Source organism: Tamandua tetradactyla, chromosome 19 (genome assembly GCF_023851605.1).
Source record: "Tamandua tetradactyla isolate mTamTet1 chromosome 19, mTamTet1.pri, whole genome shotgun sequence".
In the NCBI taxonomy this organism is placed as follows: Eukaryota; Metazoa; Chordata; class Mammalia; order Pilosa; family Myrmecophagidae; genus Tamandua; species Tamandua tetradactyla.
This window is the reverse complement of record NC_135345.1, coordinates 25,353,632-25,369,604: the sequence shown is the minus strand read 5'-3', so window position 1 is coordinate 25,369,604 and position 15,973 is coordinate 25,353,632. Positions and strand designations below refer to the sequence as shown.

Genomic DNA, 15,973 nt, shown 5'->3' with positions numbered 1-15,973 from the left:
AAATGGTAAATAAGAACTTTATAAGCAGTAGCTCTGTTAGACATTGCTGGGAAAAGATGCACAAAAAACTAAATGATTTGCCCCAAATCATTAGGACCTCCAGCAGAATCTAGTTTGATCCTGTCATTCAAATGCTTTTTTCTACTTCATCCCTCTCCAGCTACACTTTTCTGCATCAATAATGACAACTTGTCCTTTCTGAGTTGTAGACATTTGAAACTCAAAGCATATTAAGGGGATGTGGGTCCCAGAAAATAAGCAGCACTTTAGCTAGAAATTCAGGGGATTATGCACTTTCTATTCCTGACAGACAGTGCGAATAGCAAGTATAGCTATATTTTAAATTGCTTGGAAACTATGCTACAGCAGCTATGACTGGTATCTTGGTTAAAATGCAGTGAGTGATTACCTTTATTACTGAAATTTTAAACAAACAATTGAAGGATAGAAAAGCATTCTGGGTTGTTCTCAAAGCCACACTGAGATAAAAGGTAGTCTTGTTCATCCTAACTGAGGTTCAGGCATAAGGATCTCTGAATCTGGTTTAACCAGTTCAGTCTGCCACTGGGAAGGGCCTCTAGATATTTACTCAACTTTCTGACTCTTGGCAAAAGGCAAACCAACCTGACTTTTCTGCTGCTTCCCCAGACTTTCAGAAGCCTAATTGTTAGGTGTGAATAGTGTAACCAGAGTTCTAGAGAGGGTAAGATTCCCGAAGTCAAAAATAAACACATCATTTGCTTATAGAGTAAACAAGTTGCTGCTTTTAAAAATCACATGCTTTCAATTTCCAGATATAAAAACAAAACCTATGGGGTGACCTGCAAAGGCACCATTCATTGCCAGGTTAACATTTCATCAGATGGAACTAGGTGTCAGATTCTAAACAAATCCTTTTTGAAATACAGTTTCTTTTCCTCACAACCCCCAATTAACTCTACATGTGCCATATAAAGAAATCTTTAAAACAGCATCATGACTTCAAATTTATCATCATGTTCCAAGAAAGAAGACATCAAATCTAGGAATTTATGTGCACAGGCTCCCTTTATGCACTAAACCAAATGCATGCTGTATTTTATCAACATTTAAAACCAAACTCTAAGTGCAATTAATTCTCCTAGCCTCAAAACTGTGAGCCAGTAAATTCCCATTGTTCAAGTAAAAAAAAAGTTCAATTAATACACACAGACAACTGCTTGGATGGAGACTGAATACATAACTAACAGCATTTATGCAACGTTTTCACAAAATATAACTCACCTCACACTCCGTATCAATATCTAAAGTAACTACCAGCTCATGTATTTTACATATGGAGAAAAGCTTGTCTGGGAAATTACAAGATTTGCCCCAGGATAAAGAGTTAATAAAAAGCAGAACCAAGATTTATACACAGGTTCCAAATCCCAAACACTTTTGGTTAAAAGAGAATCGTGGCATGTTTTCCATTTATTAAAGATAAAGACGTTAGAATATAAAATAAGCTTACAGTTATATTTTGAAATAGCAGAAGTTAAATCTATTAAAACTGCTTAGTGTTAGAATAAATACTAAAGCTAAGGGTTTATTTCCTCAGAGAACTCGTTACATGGATTCTGATAGACTAAAAACTTATTTACTCAATAAAATGATGCTGATTAAAAAGGCAGTTTGCTTAGATAAGTGCATTTTTATTAAATACTTTTACTGTTTAATCTTCACATGAGATGTATTAGGTAACAACAGAATAGTTTCCATCAATGAACGAAAGACCACATGAAGTTGTTCCATATTTTGTATTTTGTTTCACTGAGATTTTGTGATTATCATTTATTCTTTTGATATCATGACAGAATAAATTAGCTTCATGAAAATCAAAACACATCATCATTGTTGTCATAAAAAAAGAGACCTTAATAAGAAAAACTCATGGTTAAAATCAATAGGTCAAGAATTAAGGAAGGTTTCAAAATAATAGGAGGAAAGTGCAAATAATACTCTTATTGACATGGTTAAGAACAACATTCAATGCTTTGTGAGCAGACTTCCTTCTGCCATGGCTCTCTGGTTCCTCTGGGTCCTCCTCCTTCACCATGTTGAATTCTTCAATAAAATTAAATATCTCTTCTCTAATTCCCGATGCAAAAGCAATTTGCAGTACACAGTATCATCTATCAAACATTCTTGCCAAAAGTATTTGACCTAATCTATTCAAGCTTTTGCACCTGACTTCTAACTTACAGGAAATACAGAGGAGAGGATCAAGTTGAACAGCAAAAGGAAATAATCACACAAATCCAAAAATGGACCATTTCAAAAATGCACTGTGTAAAAACTGATTGGACCTTCACTCAAAAAAACTAGCTATGAAATATCTATTTCATGAATAATTGAAGAAATTTTAATATAGCCTATACGCTATTAGGAATTTTTTGCTAATTTTCTTAGGAGGGATAATGATGTTGTGGTAATGTAGAATGATCTCATATTCTTTCTTTCATCATGGCCTCTCTACCTGACTAGCCTGGGCTTCCTCATAACATGGTGGACTCTGGGAAGACTCAGATGGCAGCTGATTTTCCAGGATGAGAGTGGAGGTTGCTAGGCCTCTTAAAGACTAGGCCCAGACCTGCCATAGCTTTCACTTTTATTACGTTCTGTTGGTCAAAACAACTTGCAATGCCAGAAGTAAATGAAGGGGAAGTAGATTCCACTTTCTGATAAATGGAGCAGCATGCACTTACAAAAAGGGAAGCCAGTTTGGAGACTATCTACTTCCCTATCCACAAAAGATCAGATTAAATATATCAAGAGGTTGAAAGCAACACCCTCCATAATGAGAGAAATAGACATTAAAAATATGCTTCTCTTATAAATAGGAAAAATGCTGAGAGCTCATGTTGAAGGCAGTCAGCAAGTATTTTTAGTTTACAAAATATTTAATTGTGCCTTTCCTTGTATATGAAGAACTATCATCTAAAGGCAAAGGTAGAAATGTCCAGGTGGAAGACACAACGGCAAGGATCCAGGTATTATTCCCTAGAAAATAACTGACTTTGGACCGTTTTAGTTTGCTAGAGCTGACAAAATGCAATATACCAAAAATGGATTGGCTTTTGCAACGGGGATTTATTAACTTAGGAGTTTACAACTCTTAGGCCATGAAAACATCTGAATTGCCATCAACAGAACAATACCTAGACTCTGAAGACAGCCCACTGGCATCCTCAGCTCCTCTGTCACATAAGAAGGTACATGGTGCTTCTGCTGGTCTCTCCCTTCTCTCCTGGGTTTCTTAGTTTCCAGCTCCTGGAAGCTTCAGTGGCTTCCTCTATGAGCTTCTCTGTGTTTCTTTTAGCTTGTTTCTCTTAGTTTCCATGTGTCCTCTCTAAGCTTCTCTGACTTTTCTTTCTGAGCTTCTCTGGGGCTTTTTCCTGTGTCTTTTATCCTCTTATAAAGGATTCCAGTTAAAGGATTAAGACTCACCCTGGAACATGCATCAACTGAAATAACCTAAACAAAAGATCCCATCTACAAGAGGTCTACTCCCCAGAGGAATGGATTAAAATAACATAATTTTTTATGGGATACATACAGCTTCAAACCATCACAGAACTATTATCATTTTCAGGTTTTCCTCCTCACTTTAAAGAATGGGAATCCAAGAGTTGAAATGGAATTTTACTAATTTTTGAATTCCTACTACCTTTTAAAGAATCTGGCATATAGTGAGTGTTCAATAAATGTTGAGTTCAGTGAGTAGTTTTGTATCTATCATACAGACTGTCATACATTCAGGAGTTGGAAGTTTAAGAAATGAAATGGTTAAAGCAAATTCATGTGCCTATCATGATTGAGAAATGAGCTATTTTGGTTCACAACTGTGTAGAACAAAACAGAGCCCAGCAGAAATTTCTCTGATGGATAGTCAGCATAGTTATTACAAATCCAGGTTTAAATGTTCCTACACATCATTATTGTTGTCATCAAAAAATTTAAGAAGTTTCAAAAAACTTTCTACAATTTTTTCTTAATTAAGAAAAATGCCTCTTAGACCTACTTCAGAAAATATTGACAGTGGGTGAAGACTCAGAGTTTTAAGACCCTGGTCCTACTATCTTAACCTACAATCAGGTGTGTGACTGACAAAGACAGCTCCGACCACAGTAGTAGCTAAAGTGGAGTCTGCTTCAGGCCACATTGAGATTAACAGATTTGTAGATGTTAAAAAGAATTGAAACATAGAAAACAACAATAATATAAAAATCACTACTTACTTTGCAGATTTTAACAACTGTAGACATCTGGTAATATTTGCTGCAAATCTTAATTTTTTTAATAACCATAACATTTTATATTTAAGGTGTACTTTGTACTCTTTGGATCTACTTCCCTATTCTCCTATTCAGGGCTAACCACTTGTTCAAGTTGGAGAAGACCATTCCTGTCCAGGTTTTTATAGATTTATATGCATGCATTTGTCCATAAGCAATATGTGGCACTGCATTTTATTTACATAAATGATTATGTATAATTACTTGTGCAAGTTAACTTTCCTTCAACATTGTTTAGTTTTATGTGCACATTTTGATACATATAACAATAGTTGATTTTCACTACTTATAGTCTTCAATTGTGTGAGTATACCATAACTTACCCATTTTCCTGCTGAAACCAGATATTCAGGTTTCTCTTAAATTTTCAGTATTAGAAACACTTCATCAATACTGAACAACCTCCTACGTGTTTCCTGGTGTGCATTTACATCTTCAGTTTTACTACATATTGTTCTCCGAAGTCATTATAATATGTTATTGACATTATTCACAATAGCCGAGACGTGGAAGCAACCAATGTCCATCAATTGATGGATGGATAAACAAAATGTGGTAATATTCATACAATGGAGTATAATTCAGTTGTAAGAAGGAATAGAGTTCTGATATGTGCTACAACATGGATGAATCTTAAAGACATCATGAAAAAAACAGATACAAAAGGACCAAAGGACAGATACTGTATTTTTGGTGTATGAAATAACTAGAATATGCAAATTCGTAGACTACAGGTTACTAGGGATTGTGGGGAATGGAAATGGAGAGTTATTGCTAATAAGTGCAGTTTCTTCTGGGGTTGATGGAAAAGTTTTGGTAAAGGATGATGATGATGGTAGCATAACATTGTGAAGGTAATACCACCAAATTGTGTACTAGAAAGTGGTCAAAATGGGAAACTTTATGGTGTATATATGTTACCAGAATAAAAAAAAGAAAAAAAATTAAGATATTGATTCTTCTAAATTTTTTATCTGTAGATTCAATATAATCTCAACCTTTTATGAGATATGTTTGGCAATTATTTTCTCCCAGTCTGTGGCTAAAATTTCATTTCCTTCTAAGTGTCTTTTGAAGAGAAGGTTTTCTATTGATGAACCTCAACTTTGCAATTTTTTTTTTTACAGTTAGTCCCTTTTGTTGTTTAAGAAATCTTTGCAAACCCAAGTTTGCCTAAGATTTTCCCATTTTATTCTAGAAGTTTTAGCTTTTAAAATTAGTTCTATGTATACCGTATGACTATCCATACGCAAAAAAAAATCTATTTGTTGAAAAAATTATCCTTTCCCCACTGAAATACCTGAGTATCTTTGTTGAAAATCAGTGTACCATATATGTAGGGTTTATTTCTGGTTCACTTCTGTTCCATTGATCTATATGTCCATCTTCACACCATTAACACACTGTCTCCATTACCACAGCTTTATAATAAGTCTTGAAATCAGGTAGTGTAAGTACTCCAACTGTGTCCTTTCTGTCAAAGTTGTTTAAGCCAAAACATTTCCACATACATTTTAAAACCAGCTGGACAATTTCTACAAAAAACTGTGATGGGATTTTGATTAGGATTATGTTGAATCTACAGATAAATTTGGGAGAATTGACATCTTAATATTTTCAATACATGAGCATGGCATTGCTGTCCATTTATTGATTTTTTTTCTCAATAGTTTTATAATTTTGTGTAGAGGTGTTCCATATCTTTGGTTAGACTTATTCCTAAAAATTTGTGATTTTTTTTTTGTTGCTACTGTAAGCGGCATCTTAAAAAGTTTTTTTTCTAACTAATGTTGCTGGTATATAAACCTTGTAAAATTCACTTACTAATCCTAATAGTTTATAGATCCTTTGAAATTCTCTACATATATTATTATGTCATCTGTAAATAATAGCAATTTTATCTTTTCCTTTCCTATCCTTATACCTTTTATTTCTCTTCTTGCCTTATTGCACAGATTAAGTTCTCTATAACAACACTGAATAAAAACAGTGAGAGCATCTTTGTCATGTTTCTGATCTCAGAGGCAAAACATCATGGAAAGAATAATGGCCCCAAAGATAGCCACATCCTAATTCCCAGAATTTGTGAATATGTTACATGGCAAAAGGGGATTAAGGTGCAGAGATCTGAAAATAGGGAGATTATTAATATTTAATATATAATAAAAAATAATCAGAAGGATCATTAAAAGTGATGAGGGACACAGATGCGAAATGGACTCAATCCAATATTGCTGTACTTGAAGATGGAGGGATGGGGGCATAAACCAAGGAATGGGGGAGTCCACTAGAAGCTTGAAAGGGCAAAGAAAAGGACTTCCCTAGAGCCTCCAGAGAGGAACACAGCCCTGCCGACAAGCTGATGTTGACCTAGCGAGGACCATTTTGGATTTCTGAACTACAGAACTGTTAAGATGACAAATTTATATTGTCTTAAGACACTCAGATTAGGGTAATATCACAGCAGCAATAGAAAACTAATTCAAACAGCTTTCAACTTTTCAACACTAAGTATGATGCTTGCTGTACAGCTATGTGTCTATTTACTCTTAGGTTCTTTCTACTTTATTTCTGATGCATGTTTTTAACAGTAATATTTTCACTGAATTCTCAGCTCTTATTTTATTTCCTATTGCTTGCTCTTCCTATTTATGAGTTTTTCCAATTTTGATTTACATTGTTCTTACTTTCATGCTGCTTAAATTCCTGCAGCATGTTTTAAAATATTAGTTACTGTTTCCCTCTGCTTTTTGGATGTTTCTGGTATATCTTCATCTTCTATGAGTATATTAGGCAGATTGTTATACTCTGTTTTCTTAGAACATATTATAAAATTTAATCATGTTTAAGTGAGACAGGTTTTCCTATATTTTCCTCCTATAATCTAGTTTTCTAGATTTGTGATTGTAGGCTCTGATCTGCAGTTACTATAAAGTCTTAAGATAAAAAGGTTTTCAGTGTAGCTTCCTCTTCAGTACTTTCTGAATTCTGCCTCATTTGGTCCCTCTACTACCAGTATCTGAACATTCTCTCCTTTACCAGCAGTCCTTCTCTTATCAATGTGTGTTTGATTTCCAGAAGTTCTTCTCAGTGCAGGCCTACTTCCTCTCACTGGCTATTTTGAAGGCCTTGTACTTATCTGCAGGGCCCTTTTACTAGCTGCCAGTTGGATGCTGGGCAGGCCTATCTGAATTTTGATTGTCGTTTATAAATCCACTAGTTCAAACTCACACCAAGATTGAAGATGCCTCCTTTTGAGGCCACGTACATATTGGCCAATCCCAAATTTTTTGGCTCTTACAATTATCAGACATCCCCCTTAACTTTCCTCTGCTTGTTCCTCCAAAGCTGCTGTTCCCATGTGACTCTTGCTGCTGTTGATGGCTTAGCCCAAACTGCTCCTATTCTGGGATAGGGATACTTTATGACCTGCTTTTAGTGAAGCTAGTCACTGTATTTTCTCGTAGTTGCTCTACAGGGGCTTGGGGGGAAGTACAAACTTTTATTTCTTGTTCATGTCATGGCCCAGTGCAGTCAGGAGGTTCTCCTATAGCTTTTCTCCAAACAGTGGCTCATTTGCCCTAGCTGCTTCTATTATGCAAAGTCTTTGTGTATAGCCAAGTGGGAAGGCAAGAGAGTGGTCACTCATGACATGAGTTTTATTGCCAGGCCTGAAAGTCACATATTTAATTAACTTGTCGCCATATCTCATTATCCAGAACTCAATCACATGGCTTGAAACTAACCGCAAGAAAGGCTGGGTAACACAGATGAGCAGCACCTGGAATCTTTGCCAAGTCAACTCTGTGAAAGAAGGCAGATTATTATAAAAATATAAGACACTGCCTGTCTCTTCATATACCTGTAAAAGGATCTAAGATATAATCCAATCAAATAACATGTCATGTTTTTAAAAATAAGGTTTTAATTCCAATAAATAGTACTGTAAAAATTTTTTTATTATAAATAAAATTATTTTCAAATTTGCAAACTATGTCTCTTCAGTCTGTAATTGCTAATAAATTGGTGAAGAGGGAGGGATAAGGAATATAATTAAAAAATATTAAAAAACCTCCAATTATAATGGTTCCAGTTAAATATGTCCTTTGGAATGATAAAGGATTAAACTATACCACTAAAATATGAAGAATATGGTGGTTTGATATCATTTATAGATGTAAATGTGTTCATATTTTAAATATTCAATATACACACTTTAGGAGAAATCGAGCCTTTAGACAATGATTTTATTACCTGCAGTCTATCATGTTTGATGTTATAAATATACTAATAAAAAATTAAACATAATGTTTAAGCAAAGATTAAGTTTGTGAAAGTTTACAAAATACAATCAATAAACTCTGAATTGTAACCATATCTTTAATATCTGAACTTTACTTTTCTGGCATGGTCAGGCCATTTAAAAATATTTAGGACATAAAATAGTATCAATTTACTAAGTTTTCCACTATAAAATTTAATATATTTAAAAAAAATTAATATAATATAGCAACTCTTAAAGTACTGAAAAAAAGCGTTTAACGAAAGCAGTAACTACATCATTGTAACTAACTTCTTTTCTTTCAGGCATATTTTAATTATTAGTGTTTATCTAAAAATAGCAGTTTGAGTTTTGAATTTCCAGTCAATATTCCAGTATCTTGAAATTAAGATAATGTGGCTTAGAAGGAGGTAGGAGAACACAGGTTTCCAAATAACTTCCATTAGGGCAGCAGTATTCTCATTTATTCATTATATCCATTAAGACCAAGAGAAAGATATGAAGGGACAGAGAGCTGTAGATATGTCTTCCATCCTAATTTAACCTTCAGAAAACAATCTTTACACAGTATTTAAGAAAAATTTGCAAGACAGTAAGCTTTAAAAACAAAAAGACCAAAGAATAGTCTAATTTAGTCTGGTGGTGATTTTATTTGTTCTGAGCCAGAAGAGAACAAAGCTTCCTCTTGTCTAGATCACATCTTTGTAACTGGGCTCATTTCAATTTAAATTATTTAGTATATTGAAATTATTTAGTGAGTTAAAAGTGCTACAAATTCTCAGGATGTCACGCATACTCATATTCAAAACAAAGTACAAAAATAAGTTTCAAAATCAAATATAAATGATTTTAAGGTTATCTGTCGTGCTTCCTTTTAATTAGGACTGACAGTCCAAAGCTGACTAATTTCAAGTACCCTATAGTATTACTATTAATTACTAGGATGCCAACTCGTAATCCAATATACACTTTGGGTATGGTTTATTTTTCAATCCAGTATACTAACTGAAGTACTAAACTGATCAAAATTAGTACACTGAAGTCCTAATTGATCAAGTACTTGATCCAATGTAAGAAACAAAAGTGCATTTTTAATGTTGACTATTTTGGAATTCCAAATACCGTAATATCCTAATTTTATATATTACCATTAACTCCCAAATGAGTGTTTCTTTTAGAAAAAAAAGGGAGAAAAGTGTTTTTTGATATTTTTCCAAGTAAAACAAAATAATTCACCAGAAATATTCTAAAGTACAAAAAAGAAAATGGCCTCATGTGACTTAACCAAAATATAATTTCCTGGTCCCTAATAAATGACCCTTTTAGGGCACTTATTCAAGTTCTGAAATAGCAGCTTTTTATATTAAGGCAACATTGCTTTATTCTTACCTGTTTTTCCAGTAACTAGTCTATTAAAGTTCAGAAGATCAGTTTCAGACTTAGGCACCCTCAAAGGCCTTTATAATGTAAGAAGACTTTACATGAACATTCAATCTTTAAAAAATATATAAAAAATTATTGTATTCAAAGTCAACAAATATCTTATTTTTCTACTTGGAATTCTAAAGTAATTACAGTCATTCCAACATGTATTAACAATGAAATGACCTTTTTAAACTAACATCAACAACATAAAATACAAATTTTCTACAAAAATACAATATAGGAGATATATCACTTCTTCCCTGAAATAGGAATTTAATATTGGACAAAAAACTGTAAACTTTTGATAAGATTCAAAATATAACTTTTTAAGACTTAAAATTATTTGAGGTTCTGGCAAATGGTTCTCTACAACAGATTTACATTACTGCAATGTTTAACACAATAATGTCAACCGATCAATAACAGTTTCCTTGTCTTACTCTTGCATCTGCTACCAGGAGGTAAAAAATGGCTTCCTGCAATGGACAGTCTGGGTAAATGAATTGCTTAGGTGGACAATCCGACCCTGACTTCCACCTTGACTGCGTTCCACAATCACACAAGGCATTTGTACTAGCTGAACAGGACTCTTCCCATCTCTCAATGCCTGAGTAAGATTTAAGATCTGTGGAGAAAAGAAAGATTTTTCACTAACTCAAAAAAAGATAAAAAAATTTCTGAACCACAATTTTTACAACAACTATTAATTTTTATGCAGGACAGAGATAGTGATGATAAGTAACTGTAATAAATAAAGTTCTATGTAGGCAGGTTTACATACACACATGAATGCACAAAATTAAACAACTTTGACAATTGGTAATTTTAAAATAATCTGAATGCATTTATGACCAGGAACAATGGATTCGGTAACTGAATAAAGTAAATGGTTCTACATATTCCATTTGTTAGACTTTAAAAAAATTATTGTTTAAAAAAGTTTGCCTTATTCATTCATTCAATAAATAAATTTATTCCATGCTTACTATATGCTAGGCTCTGTTGTAGGTGCGGGGGACACAACAGTAAATTAGCAAATAAAATCCCTGCCTAGAACAACTCCATGTGGGGTACAAAGAAGAATAAGATACGGTTCCTAACTGCACAGAGCTAGATTCTTCCAGCAGGGTAGGAGTGAGGTTTGGGGATATGGGTTGTCAAGCTATTGTAAATGGTTTGGACTATAAGCACAGGAGGACAGCAAATTGTGTACAGTAATTCGTAGAGACTCTTCACAGAAAACGTGGTGCTTGGCTGGAATTTTATAGGCAAATAAGATGCATATTAAGGGGAAGTTATCGTAGGCCATTATCAGAGAGAAAGAAAGTGAGAAAGCTCCTGCTAATGTTTAAAAAGCATTCAATTCATTCATTCAACATGTTCTATTGAGAGCCTGCTGGGAACACAGCCTTCCAGGGTATAGTGAAAGAAAGCAGCTCTAAAGACAGCATGGGCCTTATCTTTTGGGCTATATTGTTTGAAATGGAGATGGACTGTGGGACAGTGGCATCCTATTTTCCTACTAGGGAAGTGGTTGGCTACAGGTTTAATAGTCAGCAGGCCCCATCATAGGAAGGCATTTGGAGTGGAATACTGTTCACTGAGGCCTCAAATGTGAATTCTTAATTTAATCTCCAATGAGGTGAAACAATTATGGATATACAATAACAAGATAAACTGATGTTCAATTTATCATTTTAATTGTAAACACTTAAAATATATCACAATTTTAATACCAGAAAAAGAAAAATCCCTGCCTATGCAGAACTTATATTTTAGCAGGGAAGGAATCAAACATAAATAAATTTTACTATATATATTAAAAGGTGAAAGAACCATAGGAACACATGAAGTACAGTGAATTGGCTAGAGAATGTGGCAGGGTGGGAGGCCATTTTAAACAAAGTTTTATTTATTTTTTACTTTTATTTTTTTTCCACAATCACACAGTCACACTGCGAAAGCTACATCATTATACAATAATCTTCAAGAAACATGGCTACTGGAACGCAGCTCTACATTTTCAGGCAGTTCCCTCCAGGATCTCTGTTACGAGTTAACTAAAAAGGTGGTATCTACTTAATGCGTAAGAATAACCTCCAGGATAACCTCTCAACTCTGTTTGGAATCTCTCAGCCACTGACACTTTATTTTGTCTCATTTCTCTCTTCCCCCTCTCAGTTGAGAAGGTAATCTCAATCCCTTGGTGCCGAGTCCCAGCTCATTCTAGGATTTCTGTTCCATGTTGCCAGGAAGGTCCACAGCCCTGGGAGTCATGTTCAACGTAGAGAAGGGGAGGGCAGTGAGTTTGCTTGTTGTGTTGGCTGAGAGAGAGGCCACATCTGAGCAATGAAAAAAGGTTCTCTTGGGACTGACTCTTAGACCTCATTTTAAGTAGACATAGCCTATCTTTTGTGGGGTTAAGTTTCATATGAACTAACCCCAAGATTGGGGGCTCAGCCTATTGCTTTGGTTGTCCCCATTGCTTGTGAGAATATCAAGAATTCTCCACTTGAGGAAACTGAATTTTCCCCCTTTCTCACCATCCCCCCAAGGAGACTTTGCAAATATGTTTTTATTCACTGTTCAAATCCTTCTGGAATTTATCAAGGTATCACTCTGGACAAACCTACAAAATCTCATGCCCTACTCAAGGTTCTATGTATTTATGGTGTTCAATTAAGCTGTCCACATAAGTTATATTAGGAAATGCACTAGGCAAAATACAAATTTTGTACCAAATAAACATTTTTTGCTTTAGTCTCACATTTAAGTTAAAGTTTTAAAATATTACCATCTATTTTCAACACCCTGCATTATTGACATTCCTTTTTTGTTGTTCATGCAAAACATTTTTAAATTTGTACATTTAGTCACTATCATTATACATTCTAGGCGTTCCTAGATTATAACATCTCAGTCGTTACTGTTTATCTTTCCTTCTGATTTCATTTGTGCTCCCAGGCCTCCTCTCGCTATCATTCTCACATTCAGCTTCATTCAGTGTTCTAACACTACTGTATTACAGTTAGGTAGTATTATGCTATTCATTTCTGAACTTTTACAATCAGTCCCGTTGCACGTATTCCTTCAGTTCCAATTACCCAGTATCTACCCTATCTCTATCTCCAGATGACCACTGTTCTTAACTGAAATTATCCAAGTTCACTCATTAACGTTAGTCCATATCAGGGAGACCATACAGTATTTGTCCTTTTTGTTTCTGGCTAATCGCACTCAGCCTAATGTCCTCAAGGTCCATTCATGTTGTCACATATTTTATAACTTTATTCTGTCTTATAGTTGCATAATATTCCATCGTATGTATATACCACAGTTTGTTTAGTCACTTGTCTGTTGATGGACATTTGAGCTGTTTCCATCTCTTGACAACTGTAAATAATGCTGCTATAAACATTGGTGTGCAAATGTCCGTTTGTGTCTTTGCCCTCATGTCCTCTGAGTAGATACCTAGCAATGGTGTTGCTGGGTCACACGGCAAGTCTAAACTTAGCTTCCTGAGGAACTGCCAAACTGCCTTCCCCAGCAGTTGTACCATTTGACATTCCCACCAACAGTGGATAAGTGTGCCTCTTTCTCCACATCCTCTCCAGCACTTGTTGTTTTCTGTTTTATTGATAATGGCATTCTAGTGGGTGTGAGATGATATTTCATTGTGGTTTTAATATGCATTTCCCTAATAACCACAGAAGTTAAGCATCTATTCATGTGCCTTTTAGCCATCTGTATTTACTCTTCTGAGAAGTGTCTGTTCAAGTCTTTTGTCCATTTTGTAATCGGGTTGTCTGTCTTTTTGTTCTTGAGTTGAACAATCTCTTTATATATTCTGGATACTAGACCTTTATCTGATACGTAGTTTCCAAATATTGTTTCCCATTGTGTAGGCTGTCTTTTTACTTTCTTGATGAAGTTCTCTGATGCACAAAAGTGTTTAATTTTGAGGTGTTTCCATTTATTTACTTATTTATTCAATGCTCATGCTTTGGGTGTAAGATCTAGGAAACCACCTCCTATTATAAGATTTATAAGATATTTCCTTACATTTTCTTCTAAAACTTTTAAGGTCTTAGATCTAATGTTTAGGTCTTTGATCTATTTTGAGTTAATTTTTGTATAGGGTGTGAGATATGGATCCTCTTCATTCTTTTGCATGTGGACATCCAGTTCTCTAGGTGCCATTTACTGAAAAGACCATTCTGTCCCAGGTGAGTTGGCTTGAGTGCCTTATCAAAGATCAATTGCCCATAGATGAGAAGGTCTACATCTGAACACTCTATTTGATTCCATTAGTCAGTATATCTATCTTTATGCTAGTACCATGCCGTTTTGATTCACTGCAGTTTCACAATATGCCTTAAAGTCAAGTAGTATGAGACCTCCGACTTCATTTTTCTTTCTCAGGATACTTTTAGCTATTCAGGGCACCCTGTCCTTCCAGAAAAATTTGGTTATTGGTTTTTCTATTTCTGAAAAATAAGTTTTTGGGATTTTAATTGGTATTGCATTGAATCTGTAAATCAATTTAGGTAGAACTGACATCTTAACTATATTCAGTCTTCCAATCCATGAACACTGTATGCCCTTTGATTTATTTAGGTCTTCTGTGATTTCTTTTAACAATTTCTTATAGTTTTCTCTGTATAGGTCTTTGTCTCTTTAGTTAAATTTATTCCTAAATATTTCATTCTTTCAGTTGCAATTGTAAATGGAATTTTTTTTTCATGATTTCCCCCTCAGATTGTTCATTACTGGTATATAGAAACATTATAGATTTTTGAGTGTTGATCTTGTAATGTGCCACTGTGCTGTACTCATTTATTAGCTCTAGCAGTTTAATTGTGGATTTTTCGGGGTTTTCAACATACAGTATCATATCATCTGCAAACAGTGAATTTTACTCCTTCTCTTCCAATTTTGATGCCTTATATTTCTTTTTCTTGTCTAATTGCTCTGGCTAGAACTTCCAACCCAATGTTGAATAACAATGATGATAGTGGACATCCTTGTCTTCTTCCTGATCTTAGGGGTAAAGTTTTCAGTTTTTCCCCATTGAGGATGATGTTAGCTATGGGTTTTTCCATATATTCCCTTTAACATGTTGATGAAATTCCCTTCTATTGCTATCCTTTGAAGTGTTTTCAACAGGAAAAGATGTTGAATTTTGTCAAATGCCTTTCCTGCATCAATCAAGATGATCATGTGGTTTTTCTGCTTTGATTCGTTGATATGGTATATTACATTAACTGATTTTCTTATATTGAACCATCCTTGCATACCTGGGATGAATCCTACTTGGTCATAATGTATAACTCTTTTAATATGCTGCTGGATTTGATTTGCAAGAATTTTGTTGAGGATTTTTGCATCTACATTCACTGGAGCAATTGGTCTGTAGTTTTCTTTTCTTGTAATATCTTTGATTTTGGTATGAGGGTGATGTTGGCTTCATCTGTAGCTTTCCCTCCTCTTCAATTTTTTTGAAGGGTTTGAGCAGGATTGGTACTAATTCTTTCTGGAATGTTTCGTAGAATTCTCATGTGAAGGCATCTGGTCCTGGACTTTGCTTTTTGGGGAGATTTTTAATGACTGATTCAATTTCTTTACCTGTGATTGGTTTGTTGAGGTCGTGTATTTCTTTTCGAGTCAAAGTTGGTTGTTCATGCCTTTCTAGGAAGTTGTCCATTTCATCTACATGGTTGTGTTTATTAGCATAAAGTTGTTCACAGTATCCTCTCATTACTTCCTTTATTTCCGTGGGGTCAGTAGTTATATCTTCTCTTCCATTTCTGATTTTAGTTATTTGAATCCTCTCTCTTCTTCTTTTTGTCAACCTCACTAAGGGTCCATCAATCTTGTTGATTTTCTCATAGAAGCAACTTCTGGCTTTGTTGATTTTCTTGAGTGTTTTCATGTTCTCAATTTCATTTCT

The 15,973-nt window shown here is 34.5% G+C and overlaps 1 protein-coding gene across 7 annotated transcripts in view; it reads right to left on the bottom strand.

The window, feature by feature from the left end:
* Positions 1–6,502: 6,502 nt before the first annotated feature.
* PI4K2B (phosphatidylinositol 4-kinase type 2 beta) overlaps positions 6,503–15,973 on the bottom strand; it is a 38,110-nt gene continuing 28,639 nt past the window's right edge. For 2 of the 7 annotated variants that reach the window (XM_077136527.1, XM_077136526.1), the window contains one exon: positions 10,099–10,648. In XM_077136527.1, the coding sequence (XP_076992642.1) occupies positions 10,475–10,648 (174 nt within the window). In that variant the 3' untranslated portion in view covers positions 10,099–10,474. The other 5 variants (XR_013165799.1, XR_013165800.1, XM_077136525.1 and 2 more) reach the window with 5 other exon arrangements.